This window comes from Bos mutus, chromosome 26 (genome assembly GCF_027580195.1).
Source record: "Bos mutus isolate GX-2022 chromosome 26, NWIPB_WYAK_1.1, whole genome shotgun sequence".
Classification (NCBI taxonomy): domain Eukaryota; kingdom Metazoa; phylum Chordata; class Mammalia; order Artiodactyla; family Bovidae; genus Bos; species Bos mutus.
The window spans coordinates 30,010,625-30,027,499 of NC_091642.1; the positions used below are offsets into that span (position 1 = coordinate 30,010,625).

A 16,875-nucleotide genomic window follows, 5' to 3' on the forward strand; every position below is an offset into this window, starting at 1 on the left:
AGGGCGGGAGGGCATGTTCCTGGGCTCGCGGGCGAACGGCGGACGCCGATCACAATGCAGGGGATTAGGGACAGGGAGCCGCGGGGCTGTAGAGACGCGGAAGCGCAGAGGCTGGGCAGCGGGCTGGGAAAGGACGCGCGACTCGAAAACCGGTACGATGCCGGGAGAAAGTGAGGAAGGGATGGGCAGCGGGGCGAGAGGGGGTAAAGGGGGAAGAAGGGGAGAAAAGCAGCCAAGTGGGAATCAAAGCCGGCAGGAAAGAATGTAGGCAAGAGAGGGCCGGGCGGAGGACGGTGCGGAATCCCGCCTGAGCCGCAGGCGAGAGGGAGTTGTCGGAGCGTGCTTGGACGTGGATGATTCTGGGGTGTTGGGTAGGATAGGAGCTAAGTCCCTGACATTCTCCCCTCTGCTCCCTATTTCCTTGTATTTATTTGGAATTGGAGTCTTCCTACATCTTTCCCCGTGTTTTTATTGTGATTTGGGGGGGGGGGCAGGGAGTTTTTCTTTCCTTTATGTTTTCTATCTTTAGGTATTTGGGGAGCCATATTTTCCCCCCTGCCTAGTGTTTAAAGTTCAAAGAAAGCCAACTGAAGGAAGGAAGGGGCTAGGCTGTAGAGGCAGGGGCCCAGAGTCTGCTGTGCTCTGAGACAGGGAGGCAGTGGAGAGCCGTGAGGTGCCCGCTAGCAACCACAGAATGCAGACTGCTTGGGTTCATCCTCCTGCAGCGCTGCGCCAGGCTGGGGACCCATCGCCTCGCCCAGGACGCATGGTACAGGTCGCCTAGGTGGGCTCAAGGTTCACAGGGCACCCTGTGCAGCCAGCCTCAGCCAGCTCGCGTTCCTCTGACCTTTTAGACCTCCGCTGCCACTCAGGAAAGGGAACAACAAGGGCGTTTGCTCTCCTGGGCAAGAGGAGGGTGCTGGGTCTCCAACCTGACTCCTACTGCAGGCGCCCAACCTCGGGGCCAAGGTGGTCGCCAGATGCCAGGCCTGAAGGCGCTGCCTGGCGCCCCATTCTCTCTGACTCACAGCAGTCAAGAAACCCTGCACCCAGAGCCATCAACACGCAGTCGCAGTTACTGAGCAATCCAACCACAGAGTTCTAGCGGCAGAGTCCGACCTGACCGGACCAACAACCTGCAGCCCTGTCCTGCTGGCCTCTGGCGACTTTCGGAGAAAGCGGGGACACCTGCACCCGGCTCGCTGCTCTCTCGTCCCCTTCTGGGGGGACCGAGAATAGGGGCCGGCTAAACCTCTAGGGAGAGGCCTCCAATCTCCAGGCCGGGGGAGGCCGAAGCCTCTTACCCTACCCCTCACCCATGCGAGGTTCCCTACCTCTAGCCCCACTCCTCACCCCTCCCCTCCCTCCAAAGCCGACCATCAATAATTTAGGCCCCGGGAGAACTCGCGTTACCGGTATGAAAAGGCGGCAGCTGCGGGCAGATTAAAGATGAATAATTCAGCCTCCCCGGGCTCCGGGCCCGGCCCCTCGACCCCAGTCTAAGGGGTGGGGAAAGAAAGGGGGTACCGCGGGAGTCCAGGGCTGGGGCCGAGGGCCGGTGCTGAGTCGGGCCTAGACTGCGCCACCGCCGCCGCCGGCGCCGACTCCGGCTGCCGCTGCTGGCCGGCTAGCCCGCGCCGCGATCTCGCCCTTCCTTCGACCACCTTCGGCTCGCCTTGCTCCCCTTTGGGCTTCAAAGTGGTACCCAGTGGGCGGCCAGGACTGGGCAGTTCACCCGCGGAATCGGCGAGAGAGGAGAGAAAGAGCAGAGGCAGCGGGGCCAGGAGGCCGGCTGGCTGGGCGAAGACGGTGTGGTAGCCTGGTTCCACTCCCTCCGAAAAGGAGACAGGATTTCAGGCTCGGCTCGCACAAACCGGCGGCAGCCGGAGGTCTCTGGCTCGGATTTCCTGTGTATGCTTGGAAATTATTTAGGGAAATATATTTTATCCCAGGAGTACTTTTAAAAGCATATATATACATATATATGCTAAATAAATGCTTAGAGAAAAATGCAGCTCTCCCTCCCTCCTGGGCTCTCTTGTCCAAAGCACAGATCCAAGCCAGCTCTAAAAAGTTTCCTTGTGAAAAGTTACAAATCATCCTTGATTATTAATCTACAGAGAAGTTTTCTATTTAGAATCTATTTACCTTTGGGGGGGGGAAAGCCTGCAAAAAAAAAAAATCTCTGAATTGTTTTCCAAGCTAAAGACATAGGACAAGAATTAGATAAATTCAAATTTAATTTAAATAGTCCTCCTTTCCTATTTTAAATTTATTTTCTCCCCTTCTCTTTTTTCCTGTAACATTTTTTTTTTTCTGTTTTCTTGCTCTTTCTTAGCCCTGGTTTTGGTTTCTCTCTCCTTTCTCCCCAGCTTTGGCATTTGCCTTCCTTTTGTTCTTCTCACCTCCTTTTCTCCCTCTTTTCTGATCCCCTGGCCAGGTTACTGGCTGGATCATCCTTACCAGGGAGTGGGAGACTGGCAAGGAGTGTTTAGAACTAGAAGGAGAGCAAAGCTTTGGGACCGCCTGGAAGGCTTTTCTATGTGATTCTCGCTGACTTCGATTTCTCCTTGGAACCCCTCTTTGTTTTTAGAGCATCTCCCCAGGAAAGGTAGAGAAAGATGACCACCAGGTCCGGCCAATCTCAGACTCCCAACTCCAGGACACCAGAGGGGAAGTAGGATGGAAGGCAAGAAAGAAAAGATGAGAAAGGAAGTATTTCAAACCAGCCCGAATGAAGCCTTGCCTGGGCTGGTAGGGCCAGGAGAAGCTGGGAGCTGAGGGTCAGGAGGGGGCACCCCACCCCCACGCTCTTCTGCCTGATTGTCCTGACACTGAGGCTGCCTGTGCGGGGAGTCTTCTCCTGGACAACCACACTCTAAGTTCGAGAAAGGTACAGATGAGAGGAAGGATGGGGAGGCAAACAGAGAGAGAAAACAAAGTAAGCATAACAAAAAACCCTAAAAACTGCCTGCCCATTAGTCTCCCAGCCCCAGGCAAGAGGGTGGCCAGGGGAGCGGTGGTTGGAGCCAGGGTCATGGGCTGTGGATCCACTATTTAAGAAGAAGCAGGTGGAAGGAAGGAAGAAAGGATGGGCACCCGGGAGGTAGGAAGGCAGGTAGTAGGAGAAGTATGAGTGACATAAGGCAGAAGGAAGAGAAGGGTCTTTAGATATACCGAGAAATGGGAGAAAGAGGAAGAACGAAAAGTGGGGACCAGGAGAAGCCAGGGTGGCCTCCAAGATGTGACCTGAGCATAAGAGGCCAGAGACGCCTCAGGACAGTACAGGACAGGACAGGACAGGCTAGGGTGGGACGGGGAGCCCCGAGCTGGGACAGGAGCCGGGCGCCGGTACTCACGGTGCATCGCGGAGAAGGGGTCTGCTTTGCAGTGCATATCCATGGGGAGGCAGAGGAGCGGGAGCAGCGCGGCCGCCGCCGCCGTGTCGCCTCTCAAACTCAACTTCAGGACTTGAGGAGAAAAGGGAGGGACGGGGGGGGAGGGTGAGTGGGCTCCCGGCTGCGACCCGGCGCTCGAGAGCGGGGGGCGCTGCGCTGCGCTCCCCGCGGGGACTCCTCCCGGGCCGGTCGGAGCTCGCAACCGCAGCGGCCGCAACTTCCCACCGTCGGGGCGCGGGGCTGGACGGTCAGCAGAACGGCCCCGGGGCGGCAGGCCGAACCGGGGGGACCTGGGGGCGCATGGCGCGCGCGGCAGCTGCGGCCAGGGCTGAGGCTGGGCGGGGAGACGGCTCGCTCAGCTCCCCTGGAACCCGGGCATCCAGAGGCGGCAGTCGGGAGTGGGCGAGGAGCAGGGGCGGCCCGAGGGCGCCGGGCGGGGAGCCGGGCCGCTCCAAGTGCTGGTGAGTTGAAGAAGTTGGCAAAGAAGTAGCAATCCTCGGGATGTCCGAGTCGGCGCCTTCGGGAGGGGAGAGCGCGAGCTGGGCCCCCGCCCCCGGAAAAGGCTTGCGCGCGCCGCCGCGGCCGAAGGGCCGGGAGGGAGGGAGGGAGCCGAACAACGCCGGCAGCACTGGACTGGCCCCAGGTGGGTTGCGTTTGCGAGAAGACTCGGCCGCAGACTGGAGCCTGGGCTCCCGGTGTGTCTCTCTCTAAAAGCTGCAAAGCCCCCTCCAGACCCCCTCCCCCTCCCCGCGCTGGGAGATGGATGACTTGTCAGACAAAGGCAATAGATTCCACCACTCTGTGATTCGCCAGCGCCGGAGCCCGGAGCTTCGGCGAGGAGGGCCCCGCGCCTGTCACTCCGGTGCCGGCGAGGGGAGGGCAGGGGAGGGGGAAACGGGAGGGAGGGAGAGAGCAGCGGGCGAAGGAAGAGGGAGGGAGGGGAGTGGGCCAGGGGGAGGGGGAAGGGAAGCCTGGGATTAAAACTACACTGAGAAACGAAACTCGCCGATAAGATAAACGTTAGATAAGGATAAAGAACGGCCAGTCTAATGAATATTCAGGTAACGACAGAGGGCCGCAGAGCGCGCCACGCTCCGAATCCGGCTCGAAGTCTCAACTCACCCAGCCCTGCCATCCACCGGCCAGAGCCCGCATGAGCCACGGAGCCCCCAGCTCGGTCCGCATCCCTAGTCCTGTTCCCCCCGCTACTCTCAGCTGAGTTCCCTTCCGTTCCTCCTGGTTCTTCCTTCCTCTCTCTGGTCCTTCCCTTTCGCCTGTCCCTCCTGAGGTACCTCCCCACCCCACACCCCCAATTCTCATTCCGGGGCAAAGTGTCCGGCAATTTGTCCTCTCCCGTCCCACTCTCGGCTGCGTGCAAGGCTTCCCTCGTCCCCTTGCCTAAAGGGGTCTGGACAGTCCAGAACGCTCAGTGTAGAATCGAGCTGGAGACCTCCGGCGGGGACCCACCTGCCTCAGTGGGACCCAACGGACGGTGCGGGAACCCGGGGACTTGGCTCCTGGAGCCTCGGGTGGCCGGGGAGGGGGCTTAGGGAGACAGTGCAGAACGACCGGTCGCTGGCGGCAGAGGAGGCGGGAGATCGAGGCTCGCTCTCCCCGGCTGGGGAGAAGAGGCTGCGAACGAGGCTGAGCGCCGCCCGCTGCCAGCTCGGCGGATCCAGAGCCAGCGCAGGAGGCGCTGCGCGCTCGACCCGGCCAAGCCGCCGCAGCCCTCGTCCGCACTCGCTCCCTCGCTCGCTCGCTCAGGTTAGCTCTCGCACGCACCAGGCAGGAAAAGCCCTTTGTCTCCTAACTGGTTAAGTACAGAATATCCGGGAGATCTTTATGAAATATTTTCCCTCCTGTCATAAATCATCTTGGCACTTCAGCTGATGTTTTAACTCTCTCCCTCCTTCGCTCTCTCCGCACCCTGCCACCTTCCTGGGTCTGCAAAAGGGCGGCTCAGGGAAGCCCGCGATGCGCTCTTGCAGCCGGTACTGGAGGCAACTCTGGCCCCTGCCTGCTGACCCTGGCGCCTGCAGAAGAGCCGCGGACTCAAGCCGCTGTCTCTCTGTCCGGAACCTAGGCTGCAGCTAGGTTGGGGGCCGAACGCGGCGGCCCCCCCCTCACCCCCCGCTCCGACTCAGGTAGGAGGAAACTCCTATAAGGCCTCTTGCACGGGGGTTTTCAGAACTCCCTTCATCCTTGGGCCAGTTTGGGCCAGGTTCAGACCCACAGGGTTTCAAGCTCCCCACTCTTTAGAAGGTCGGATCTGCTGGGATCCTGGCATTTCCTCTCCTTCCTGGATCCTCCGGAGCCCAGTTCGTTTAATCCACTTGCGGAGTAACTTCTGGAAGGAAAAGTCTCCTCCCCACCTGCCCCCGCCTTCCCAGCTCTCAGCCCCACATCCCTTGGGCGGCCCAGCTGGTTCCCTCCGGCGGGAGATGAAAGACGCAGGGTCCAGCCCCGAAGGTCAGTCTCTTCCTCTCGAGACCTGCAGATGGCGCTCCTGGGTTTCCTTTGGCCTCACAGTCCCACGAACACGCACTAACTTGGTGTGGGGAGCGAGAAAGGAAAACCGTTCCTGGCAGCCTAAAGGGAATGGCTCTCGGGCCTGGGAGCAAGGGGCTCTCGGGTGATATTAGCTAGTACAGCTTCGGGCTTCTTTCAGGGAGGTAATTAAGTCACAATTGAGATGAGGGGGCCCCCCCGCATGGAAGAAGGGTCTTCTTAACTGAGAAGGAGCTCAATACTAAAGGAGCCCTTTGCCCCAGGTCTCCTTATGTTGGTCTAGGAAGTTGTCTTAGGGAGTCTGAACTCTTGGAAAAACTGGACAGTGGACAGCACCCCTGTCTGCACAGAGACTCAGATTTTTCTAGAATCAGCCAGCCATATCCTTAGGTTACACAAACTATGAAGAAGTCTGGGTGCAGACAACAGGCTTTTTTTACATACCAAGGAAGAGGGATTTTCTTCTCTTGTAAGGAAGGAGACAGTGCACAAAGTGTGCTGGAAGTTACGCTCACACACCTATACTTGACATGTACCCCCTGAGAAGTGAAGACCCTTCCATGACAGTCCAGTTCCCAGGTAGTCCCTGAGACTCCAGAACCCCACTCGCCCTGCTCCTGAGACACTTTTCCCTGCACTACGCCAGCTGGACATCCACCCTCCCACCAAGCCAGCCCCTGGCAGCTTCCTTTTTGGCTCCAGCCCATTCAAGGACCTAGAAAACCAAAGAGCAATATTCCATGATGATTAGAAACCCTTTTAGTCAAGCCCCTGCCTTCTCCCAGGGCTCCAGGCTGAAGGGCTGGCACAGATTACTCTCCAGAGGCGCTGGTCTCTCCCTCTGATGTTCTCTTTCCTGTTCTTCCCTTTCTTCTTCTATAGTCTTAGTAGAGGAGGAGAGGGGGAGAAAAAGCCAGAAAGGAAAAAAAGGAAAGAAGAGGAAAAGAAAGAAAAAGAAAGAAAACAACCCACCCCCAAACACAACCCGGGCTCCGACCTGTCAGGGTTGGTTGCTTTTCCCGTCTGCCTCTAAATGAACCTTTTCTCTCTGGTGTTTTCAAAGCGGCCCTTCCACCCCCCCAACCTAGGGGCATTTACACTTCAAACAAGGCGCCCGCCTCCCTGCGGAAATTTAAAGGCAAATAAACTTTTGGGGAGTTGCTCTGATACCCATCTCGGGATTTGCTTCATTAGCCGCCTCTGTGCATCTGATCTGCCCAATAAATCTTCCTTGTGGATCTCTGCTCCTTCACCTTCTCTGCTCCCTTCCCTGCCAGACTCGCTGGGCGCCTGGCGCCCCCGCCCTTGCCTCCTTCCTCGCTGATGAGCACTGGCCGCCTGATTCTCCGGCTGTCTCCTGCCTACTCTGCCGGGTGTAGGTGTCTTCGAGGCTATGGTCTCCACTGAGCTTCTCTCTCCTCCCCCACAGCATACACACACGCAAAGGCGCCCCAAGCCAAGAGCAACTAGCACCCAGAGCTCCCAGATGCATTTCTGGGTAGACTGTGCTTGAACTGAAGTGCTCAAAACCCTGTCCGCTACCCCTAATTGCACCCTCTCCCTACACAATCCTTCGGCTCCTTTTCACGTTTCCCATGTAATTTACTGGACTGAATTCCCTAGTCTGGCCCAGTGCTTTCTGCCCTGGTGAAGAAAGGCTGAGGGTTGGCTGCCTACCCTCTGCAGGCAGGGCCCTGACCCAGGGCCTGGATGCCTGACCTGGAGCAGTTGGGGAAGGTGGCTGGGCCTCTGAGGGGAGGGGTTGGTGGGGGCCCAGGGAGCATCTCAGTCATGCCCCTCCTGGACACCTCGGCCAGCCTTCCTCCTTCCACTCCTTCCACCTCCAGGGGAGCGGCAAGGGGAGCCAGGGCTGGGGCTCTGAGTGAGGGGATTAGAAATTCCGAAATTAAATGTATCTCCCTAGGAAATGCTCCCCACAGTGCGGACCAAATTAAATGCATTAAAGTTCAAGGCGGGGAAAGCTGTTTAGAACCAAGGGGAAAACAAAACAAAACAAAACAAAACTAGTCCAAAGGGAAGAAAAGCGAAAACAGAGGAGGGAAGAGAGGAGGGTGGAGCAGAGCATCAGCTCCACAGCCAAGCTCCTTTTCAGAATTATTCCTAGTTTTGGAAGTCACCACCACCAGAAAAAAAAAATTACAAGAAAAGAAAAAAAAAGTTCGACTGACAATCTAAGTCTTGGACAGCCAAGGCCCACTGGCCCCCAGGGTCCCGGGGTGCCCCTGGGGCGCATCCTCTCTGGGATCAGGTCCCAAGCGGCAGGCTCACGCACTTGGGCCCCACTCCAGCTCGCCCTGACCAGCTCCGGCCCGACCCTTTCTCCTCCTCCTCCCGCTTCTCTCCCCGCCCCTCCCCCTTCCTAGCCCTCTGGTCACGTTGGAGGATGGTTTTTTTTTTTTTGGAAGAGCTTCTGGTACAATATGGAGCACCATGGGCTGCAATTTCACACTCCACGGCACATTCCCCCTAAAGCTACTTTCTTTTTTTTTCATCTAAGACCCCCTAATTTCTGCTTCCTCGCTCCCTCCCTTGCTCCCTCCCTCCCTCCTGCGCTCACTCTTCTTTCCCCGCTTTTGTTCCCAATATTTGGGCTCCCTGCGTGAAGCCCGGGGGGCCTGACTCCCGGCTGGCCCCGCCCGCTCTGTCTGTTGGTCCTGAGGAGGCCGGGCGCACGTGCTGCGCCTTTATCCTCCCCGGCCCCTCCTCCTTTAACCCGGCTTTTCCTCACAAGAGGTCCTAGCGACCTGCCGGCCCTTCACAGTCCCTTTGACGAGAAACGACAATGCAAGCCACTTGGCCACCAAAGCGGCCTCTTAGCGGCACGGGCCTGCCAGGTGGCTGCCGCCAGTGGGCCACCGGACTGGGGAGCAGGGAAAAAAAAAAAAAAAAACACAAAAACTGTCAAGCCAGGAGAAACTGGGCCAGCAAGGCTATAGGGTAGGAGGTAACGTAATGAATTCTCTGTACAACAGAGAACAAGCTAGAAGGCGGTGAGGGGGACACAAGAGGCCCAGTGAGGCTCTAGTACTCCAGGACACAGCCAGCCCTCCCCCTCTGCTTCTAGACCCCTGCACAGCTAAGGGGCCACTCACCCAGGGAAGGAGCAATAGCTTCCACGTGCACAGTCCCTTTGCCTCTTTGAGCCTCAGTTTTCTTGCCTGTAAAATAGGGATAATTCCACCTGTCTTGCTTCTCCATGGAGTTAGCCAATAGGAAAGCATTTTAAAAACCAACATATCTACAGTAGATTGAGGAATAAGTGCCTAACTTTCTGAACACTTAACCTTTCACAAAGAGGGAAGAGAGGGATCTAGGCACTCGGGTAGGGCAGGGGGTGATGTTTCTCATCCAACTTCTACCCTATAAAGGTAAAGAGGATTCCTCACTGCTTTCCTTTCTGTGTTCCTCCCTTTCAGACTTTTTTCTTTCTGTTGTCGAAATGCACCCTTGTGCATGTTCATCACTCTACTTTTTTTCCCCTGCCTTTCTTCCATTCCCACTTCTTCCTGCGCCCCTCTCCCCACTGCAACTGCTAGAGGATCAGTTAAATACCCACCCCCACTCCTCGGCCAACAGCCCAGGTTAAGTGTGGCCTCAGGCGTGGTCCCCTTTGGGCAAAATGGTTGGGAGGAAGTGGCTTGCTGGTGGAGACAGTAAGGAAATCCCGTCCAGTTCGGTTCCAAACAAAGAAAGTTGTTCCTCCCAGGACCTGCAGTCAACCTGCCAAAGCCAGAGCGGAGATAAGCTGGCAGGGAGAGGCCTGACCAAGGGTAGGAGTGGAAGAAGGGAGAGAGGAGGAAAAGAAAGGGATGTGAAAGGTGCTGAGGGACCAGAGAAGGCACGTGTCTCTGGAAGGGCCTAGGAGGCTGGTTGGGGCCAAGCCGAGGTGCCCACCTGGCCATCTGCCCTCTTCACTTCCTCCCCCAGGGTGAGAGAGTCCCAGTGAGGCTGAGGGTCTGTGGCGAGTAATGATTAACCCTCTTCTCAGCCAGGCCCTGAGCCCTGAGCCTGACCTGGCTGGTGAAGGGCGATTGTGCCGGCGGACCTCGGACGTCCCCAGCGACACCTTCCAAGCCACCGCCAAGGAGGGGGCTGCGGAGGAAGGGGACAGAAGGTAACATGCAGAAAACCAAAAGGCAACGGAGTACAGGGCAGGGGGAACGCAACTTCAGATGCTGGGCAGACCGGGGAAATGAAATAGCCACCGCCAACGTACAAGGAAAGGAAGGGGCCAAACGCGGGCGAGGGCGCGCGGCTCCGAGGCGCTGAGGAATAGTTGAAGAGGGGCGGGCTGAGTTTTCTTCGAGTTACAGCAAGCACCAAATCTACTCTCTCGGATCCGTCCGCGGCGCTCCCGCCCTCCCTGCCTCCTCTTCCAGCAGCTGTGCGGACGTGAGGAGCAGGCGGAGAACGCGCCAGAGCCGAGAGCGGGTAAGGAAGGCAGGGGGAGCCCCGCCAGCCAAACAGGGAAGCCAGGGGCAGGGCCGCCCAGGCAGGGGCCAGGCTGCTCGGCGCCGCTAAGTGGCCGGAGACAAAGGACCGGAGCGGAGGGGAGAGGGTACCACGGTGGGGAGAGAAGGGCTGATGAGACGGGGAGAGTACCAAGGAAAAGGGGTCTCTCTGGGGACCGGCCGAGGGTCGTCTGCCCCTGTCGCCTCTGCCCACCCCAGCCTGGAACTGGGATGTCCCGGGGGCTCACTATCGCTTGGCTTCCAAGCCGGAGGGCCTGTGGCCTGGAATCGGGCAGCTGGGTGTTGCTGTGTCTGTGGGGTCGTGTGTTTGTGTGTCTGTGCGCGCGCGCACGTGCGCGCGCGCGACTCGGTTTAAGGAAGGGGGGAGGGGTGGAGAGGGGAGGGCCTTCGCCTTTGGGTCAGACCCTTATCCCTGGCTGCCACAAGCCTCCGCCCTCTATCCTGCGCGGTCCAGAGCGGTCCATCCACCGAACTTGAAACAAAAGGGCTTAACCGAATCCCTCTGGAGTCGGGGCACGAACTCTTTCTAGAGAAAGTGCTTTGGTCTGAGACTTTAAGGGTTACCTGCATCCAGGATTGTTTCTTAACTTTCTGCAACTGTTCCTGGGAGGAGGGGCGGGGAGGGTGGGGGGAGATACAAAGTATATCTCGGACAGAGAAAAAGCCCAGGTCTCAGTAGTTCACTCCGGCTATGTCTGAACAGGCTGGTCGGGAAGTCTAAGACCTGCGGATAACGAAGGTAGAGAAGAAACTGATGGAGAGAGGAAGCCTCTTTCAATTTCTAAATCTATGGAGAATTTCTGATGTGTCTCCTTGAGGGCTGAACGCCTCTTGGTGAAGGGATCCTGTGAGTGTGTGAGTGTTGTGAGGGTGAGAAAGATCTGTGAGGCAGGTGGAGTAAGTGTCTAGGCAAACAGCTGTGTCCAAGGCGGGGCTGAGATAGGCGCTCAGGACCCATACCCAGCACCTCCCCCTCCCCTCTCTGCCCTCAGACGAGGCTGCACCGAGGCCAAGGCCTCCGCAGCCTCTTCCAGCGGGGCCGCCAATCAATCCTGCAGGTCAACACAGCAATTAATAACGGGGTGAGGAGGCCTGGCAAATGAGGGCGGGAGGCGTCAGGCTGTGTCTCCCCCAGGCCCCGAGGGCCCGGCTGCAGGAGTAGGGAGTAGGAGGGGTGGGGGTGGGGGATAAAGACCCCTGAGAACTCAGCGTGGGCCCAGAGCCACAGGAGGGAGAGGCAGGGGATCAGTGACAAGGAGGCAGAGAACCTGCTGGGTCAGGCCAGTGGAGTAAAAGGAAGGTTATTAAATAAAGGACTTATTTTTATGGTTCTAAGAGTAGAGGCGTCGATGGCCAAAAACCACAATTGACCTGATAGCCGATCCTTTCCAGTTACCCCCTCCCTCGCTTTATCCTGGTGGTCTTCGCTGTTTCCGGACAGGCTCAGCGATACTAAATAAAACCCGCCTCCTTCGCAAACCCGTCTGCGCCGGTTGCGCCAGCGCGTCCTCCAGGCACGCTCGCTCCTGCGCTTCATTTTGAACCAGCCGTATGGGTCTAAGAGGGGACCCGGGGCCCTCTAGGGCACGCAGAGTCCTGGTTTGTGCTGTGCCTCGGCCAGAGGTGTTCAAAAAAGAGGGGAGAGCCGAGGGACCGGAGGAAGGCAGTGAAAAAAGAGTGAAGGCGCCTTGGAAGGGAAACATTTCCTTGCTCAGACCCAGCCCTGCCTCCTGCCCTGTTCCGCAGCTCCTCCCTACCCTTCCCCAAGGCCCGGCTGGGCTGGCGGGAATGTGATCCCCGCGTCGGCCAAAGCGGGGAAAGGAGGGAAGGGAAAATTGGAATGCTATGCGCAGCCGGTCTTCCCCGGCCGCCGGGCGGACCGCGCCGGGAGAGTGGATCATCGGGCAGATGCAGGTAGGCGCAGGCGGCCCTGGGTAAGCGCCCTCGCCTCTTGTGGAGTATCCCCAACGCCAGGAAGCTTGAGATGAGGGCCCGGAGAGGTGCCCCAGGATGCCCCCACCGCTCTGCCTTCTCCTTCCCGAGGCTCTGGGGATTGGGTCGGGCTGTGTCTTCCGGGAGACTTACAGGGACTGGGAGCCAGGTCCATACACCCCAGGCCTGCGAGGCAGTGAGAGCCGCCTTCCACGAGGGAAAATGGCAAAGTGGGAGTGTCGTGAGCCTGAGCAGACAGGACCGGGAAGGAAAGAGGGGTGGGGGCAGGAGGCGGTAGGAGGCAAAATAAATAGATTCAGAGGGAGAGAGAAGCTCTGTGCAGGAGGGGAAGAAAGGGGGAGAGAGGTTCCCAGGAAGGCCCAGCCATTAGGTCTGTCCTTGGGCTGCATATTTATACGGTCGAGGGGGTGCACAGATGGGCTCTCAATTGAATTCCATCTTCAACACCATCAGAGATTGATTTTGTACTCGCTTTTAATTTTGCCATAATTAATTAGATCATTACAACTGTTTGCTATTGATCTCCCTACTTAAACCTCTGGTGCGGAGGGGTGGCCCAGATCCCTAAAAGCCAAAGAGGCCCCAGTTGACACTCTTGAGGACCCAAGTTCCCCCAGTGAGGACAAGGCCCCCAAGAGGGAATGGAGGTAGCCGAGGGACTAGGCCAAGAAGCTACAGAAAGGGCAGTGCTGAGGGTGGATAAGCAGTTGAAAGAACTAGAGCCTGAGCTGGTAGATGTGGGGAGGAGGGAGAGGAAGAAGGTGATTTGGAGAAGGAGAGGAGTGAGGCAAAAAGGTCTGGAGTTAGTCCTTGACCTCTGTGGTATTATTTGAAAAACTCTTGGAAACCTGATCCAACCCTCTCCCTCCTTGACAATCTGAAACTAAACTTGGGTCCCTGGCTTTCCACCCTGTGCTTCATCAGGAAACCTAGTGGGCAGACAGTGGAGGTGGCCGGCCTGGGGGAGGGAAAAGAGAGAGGGAGAACAGCCTTCCACTGCCTTAGCCCGTTGGGTAAGAGCTTCAGATTCTCCTCCCTACTCGGGTCCCCTGGGGCCTGCCATCCCTCTTCTTGTCCCAGGCCTCCCTGGAGTTGTTTATTTTGGGAGCAACCTTCTCTCCACACACTTTATCTACACCAGTGCTTACACTCTCGCTCATACTCAAGTACACAAGACCCTCACACATGTGCACAGACACTTGTGCACACAGCCTGTCCCCACCCACTAGCACACAGGCACATGCACCCACATTCCATCCCCACTAGAAACTAAGGCCTTCCCAGTGCTCCCAACTTGGGGGAAGTCGGGTAAAATATTTCTACACTGAAGGAAAGCAAAGGGGAAAGATCAAGTCCTAAACGCAAAGCAAGAGAGCAAAGGCCAGATTCTGCAAAGAGACCAAGAGAAGTTGTAAAACTCACGTTTTCTGGGTGGAAAGTTTTTCGTCGGTTTAGAGGACACTGGGACGGAAGGCGGGAGGCCTCAGCGGTGGGAAAGAGGCCCCAGGGTCCCAGTCCCCAGCCGTGCCGCCCGGCAAGCACCAGAAATAAAGAGAAGTGGAGTCCTCAGTTGGCCGCCCCCGTGCGTTTCAGTCACCCCCTTGCCTGTGGCGCCTCAGGGTCCTCCTCGCTCTTACCTGCCCGGCCCGCGCGCTGTTCCATGCTCTGCTCCCCGCCGCTGCCGTCTGGGCCTGGGTCTCGCTTCTCGGCTTCTCTGCGGCCCGACAGCGCGTCTCGCCTTTGCCGCCGCCGCCCTGAGATCTGGGCGCAGTCACCCAAGACCGAGCGGCTCAGATAACCTGGGCTGCCCGCCGCCTTGGCTGTGCGTTCCGCTCGCGCCCGCGCTCACCCAGCCGGCCGCGCCGAGGCACAGCCACGCGCCCGAGAGCCCCAGGCTCTCCGTCCCGCGCACACGCGCGCACACGCACCCCGGCCCCGAGCTCGCCGCAGGCAAGCCGCCGCCGCGCTGCCGCAGGCACCCAGGGACCGAATCCCCAGCCTAGACGCCGGCACACCCTCTCACCCCACCCCCCTCTTCTTCGCTGTCACTCGCTCCCGTCAGTCGCCAGCCTTACACGCAGGGGCGTCTTCACTCTCATGCGTTCCCCAACTTTGTGCGTTCCTCTTCTCCACGACGCTCAGCGTTCGCCCCCTGCCACTTTCTCCACCAGCACTTGCTCCGCCGCCTGCCACACACGCCTTAGTCTTAATACATGTTTCCAAGATTCCTACAGACGCACCCCAACTTTCTTGGGCGACATAATCACTCTTTGTCGCCAATACATTGTGAAACTGCTCGCTAAATCCCTTACAAGCCTCTTCTGCTCCAAATTTTCTTTCCATTCTTCATTAAAAAAAAAAAAAAATCAGAATAAAAGGAAAAGGTTCTGGCTTCCCTGCCTTCAGGAAATGAGGCAGGCTCAGAAGAAAGGGAGAAAGCCCAGAAACCTCCCTGGCTCTGGCTGTGCTCAGAGGCCCACCCGTCTGAACCACCCCCTTCCGCATTATTCTGGTCTTCTCACTCCAAGTTTCTTCGACTCTCAGATTCACACCTCTCAAGCACACTCATGCTTTCCATCCCTGATCAAAGGCTCACTTGAGCTTTGTCCCACTTCGGGGCTCTCCCAACCTGGAATTTACACCTCTCACACCTTGGTCACAAGTTCTCCCTCAAACTTCTACACCACTTTGCCCACACACACCCTCTTATACTCCTTCTTACACACTCACACACTTCTCAAGCACCACTACTCCCACTTCTACCCCCCAGGAACTCTTTTCTCATCTGCCCCATTTCACACTCCCACTCACTTGCTCTGGGCCTCCCACTCTCTTGCAGCCTTTGCTTACACATGCTGAGTAACACTGAGAAGCAGGCAAGATAAGTGCTGGGTGAGCCCCAGTGTGCAGGCAGAGGTCTGTGGCTGGTCCCATCTCCTGCACAAACACCTCCAGGCTCCAGGCAGAAGGCACCAAAGCAAGGACCGAGGCCCAGGTCCGAAAGGCCTACCAAGACCACTTAGCAATGGATGCTCTTTAGCGAGAGTCCCAGATACTTCAGTTGAAGTTCCTTCAAAAAGATTGTGCACCTCAGGACTGGAGAGGCATAGGCACCCAGAGGCCAAACCCATATAATGGCTCCCCAACTTAAAAAAAAATTTTTTTTTTTGCCACGCACAGGTTTTGGGATCTTAGTTCCCTGACCAGGGGTTGAACCAGGGCCCTTGACAATGAAAGCTTGGGGTCCTAACCACTGTACCACCAGGAAATTCCCCTCCCCAGCTTAAATTAAAAAAAAATCATACTCCAGGACCATGAATCTCTACTCTTTCAGGCAAATCATGGCCGAGTTACCATCTCACCACCAGTGTGTAATTTAAAACATCAGACTTTGCTGGGGTTTCTTTTCTTCTTAACTTCTTTTTAAAAAAATCAAACAATGATTTTCCAATATAAGCGTATGGAAACTTAGAAGTAAAAAAAAAAGTTTTTGCTTTTTGTTATACACAGAACACTATTCCCAAGGACAAGGATGGGAGAGCAATGTGTATAAATGAAACCCTAGTCTATCCCCTCCCCCCAATGCATTCTCACGCTGTTATTCCATTACACACAAGTGAGATGTTCACACACATAGACTCTCTGTCACCCACTCACATGGGCCATGACCTGCTGAGTCACACCTCCTCTGCAAGGCTCTTTGTGCCTTTGTTACCACTTCTAAAATAGTGATTATAATCCTTGCCCTTCTCCCATTTTCTCTTGAGAAACTTGGGTGAAAATGATTGATAGAATGTGAAGTGTGACCACAGACATATTCATTGCTTTTATTCCTGTGTTTTCAGAAGCAGGAACTGAGACCCAGCATTACACACACACACACACACACACAAGCAGGGAGGCACCCAGTGGGGAATCAGGTGTTTTGAACTGGGGACACTCACATACACAGCTTAGTGTCCCTGCCGGCTCCTGAGCCAGCTTGTCACAGTTACCTGAACACAGGGCCCAAGGTTGGGGCAGTGCCAGGACTGGGGCCTAGGCCCAGGGGAAGGCAGCTGAAGCCATTGTGCTAAGCAGCCTGTCGCATACCAGTGGGACCAAGAGGAGGAAGTTTTCTTAGCTCTTGGCTCTGATACTTTTGGAGGTTTGGGAATTCTGGAGACCTGCAAAGTGATGCCAGTCAAAGGGCAGGCCCTGTACCTTAGCCTCCCTCCAGCCTTCTCTTTGTCTCCCAGGCCTCACCCCTGTCCTACACAGTCTCTCAGGGCCCTCCTGCTCATTGCCCGCCTCATTGATTGAAAGTCTCTCTCAGGTTCTCCAAGGAGTCCCAGGAAAAATGATCCGCCAGCCTATTGATTCTTCATTAGAATTACATTTTCACGTGTGCTAAATTGGTTTTAAAAGCTTTTTCTGTTGTTATTGTCTTGTCAGACCCTGCGGTCCAGGGCAAACCAAGTTAAAACGTTGTGGCTTCTTAGAGAAAAAAAAAATCACCGGGGCCAGGTCTGTGATTACTTGCT

The 16,875-nt window shown here is 56.7% G+C and overlaps 1 protein-coding gene across 5 annotated transcripts in view; it reads right to left on the reverse strand.

Moving 5' to 3' along the window:
- PAX2 (paired box 2) overlaps nucleotides 1–3,417 on the reverse strand; it is a 78,296-nt gene extending 74,879 nt beyond the window's left edge. For 4 of the 5 annotated variants that reach the window (XM_005888105.2, XM_005888103.2, XM_005888104.2 and 1 more), the window contains exon 1: nucleotides 3,360–3,402. In XM_005888105.2, the coding sequence (XP_005888167.1) occupies nucleotides 3,360–3,402 (43 nt within the window). Of the gene's footprint in view, nucleotides 1–3,359 lie in introns of all 5 variants that reach the window. The other variant, XM_005888107.3, reaches the window with a different exon arrangement.
- Between the last annotated feature and the right edge of the window lie 13,458 nt (nucleotides 3,418–16,875).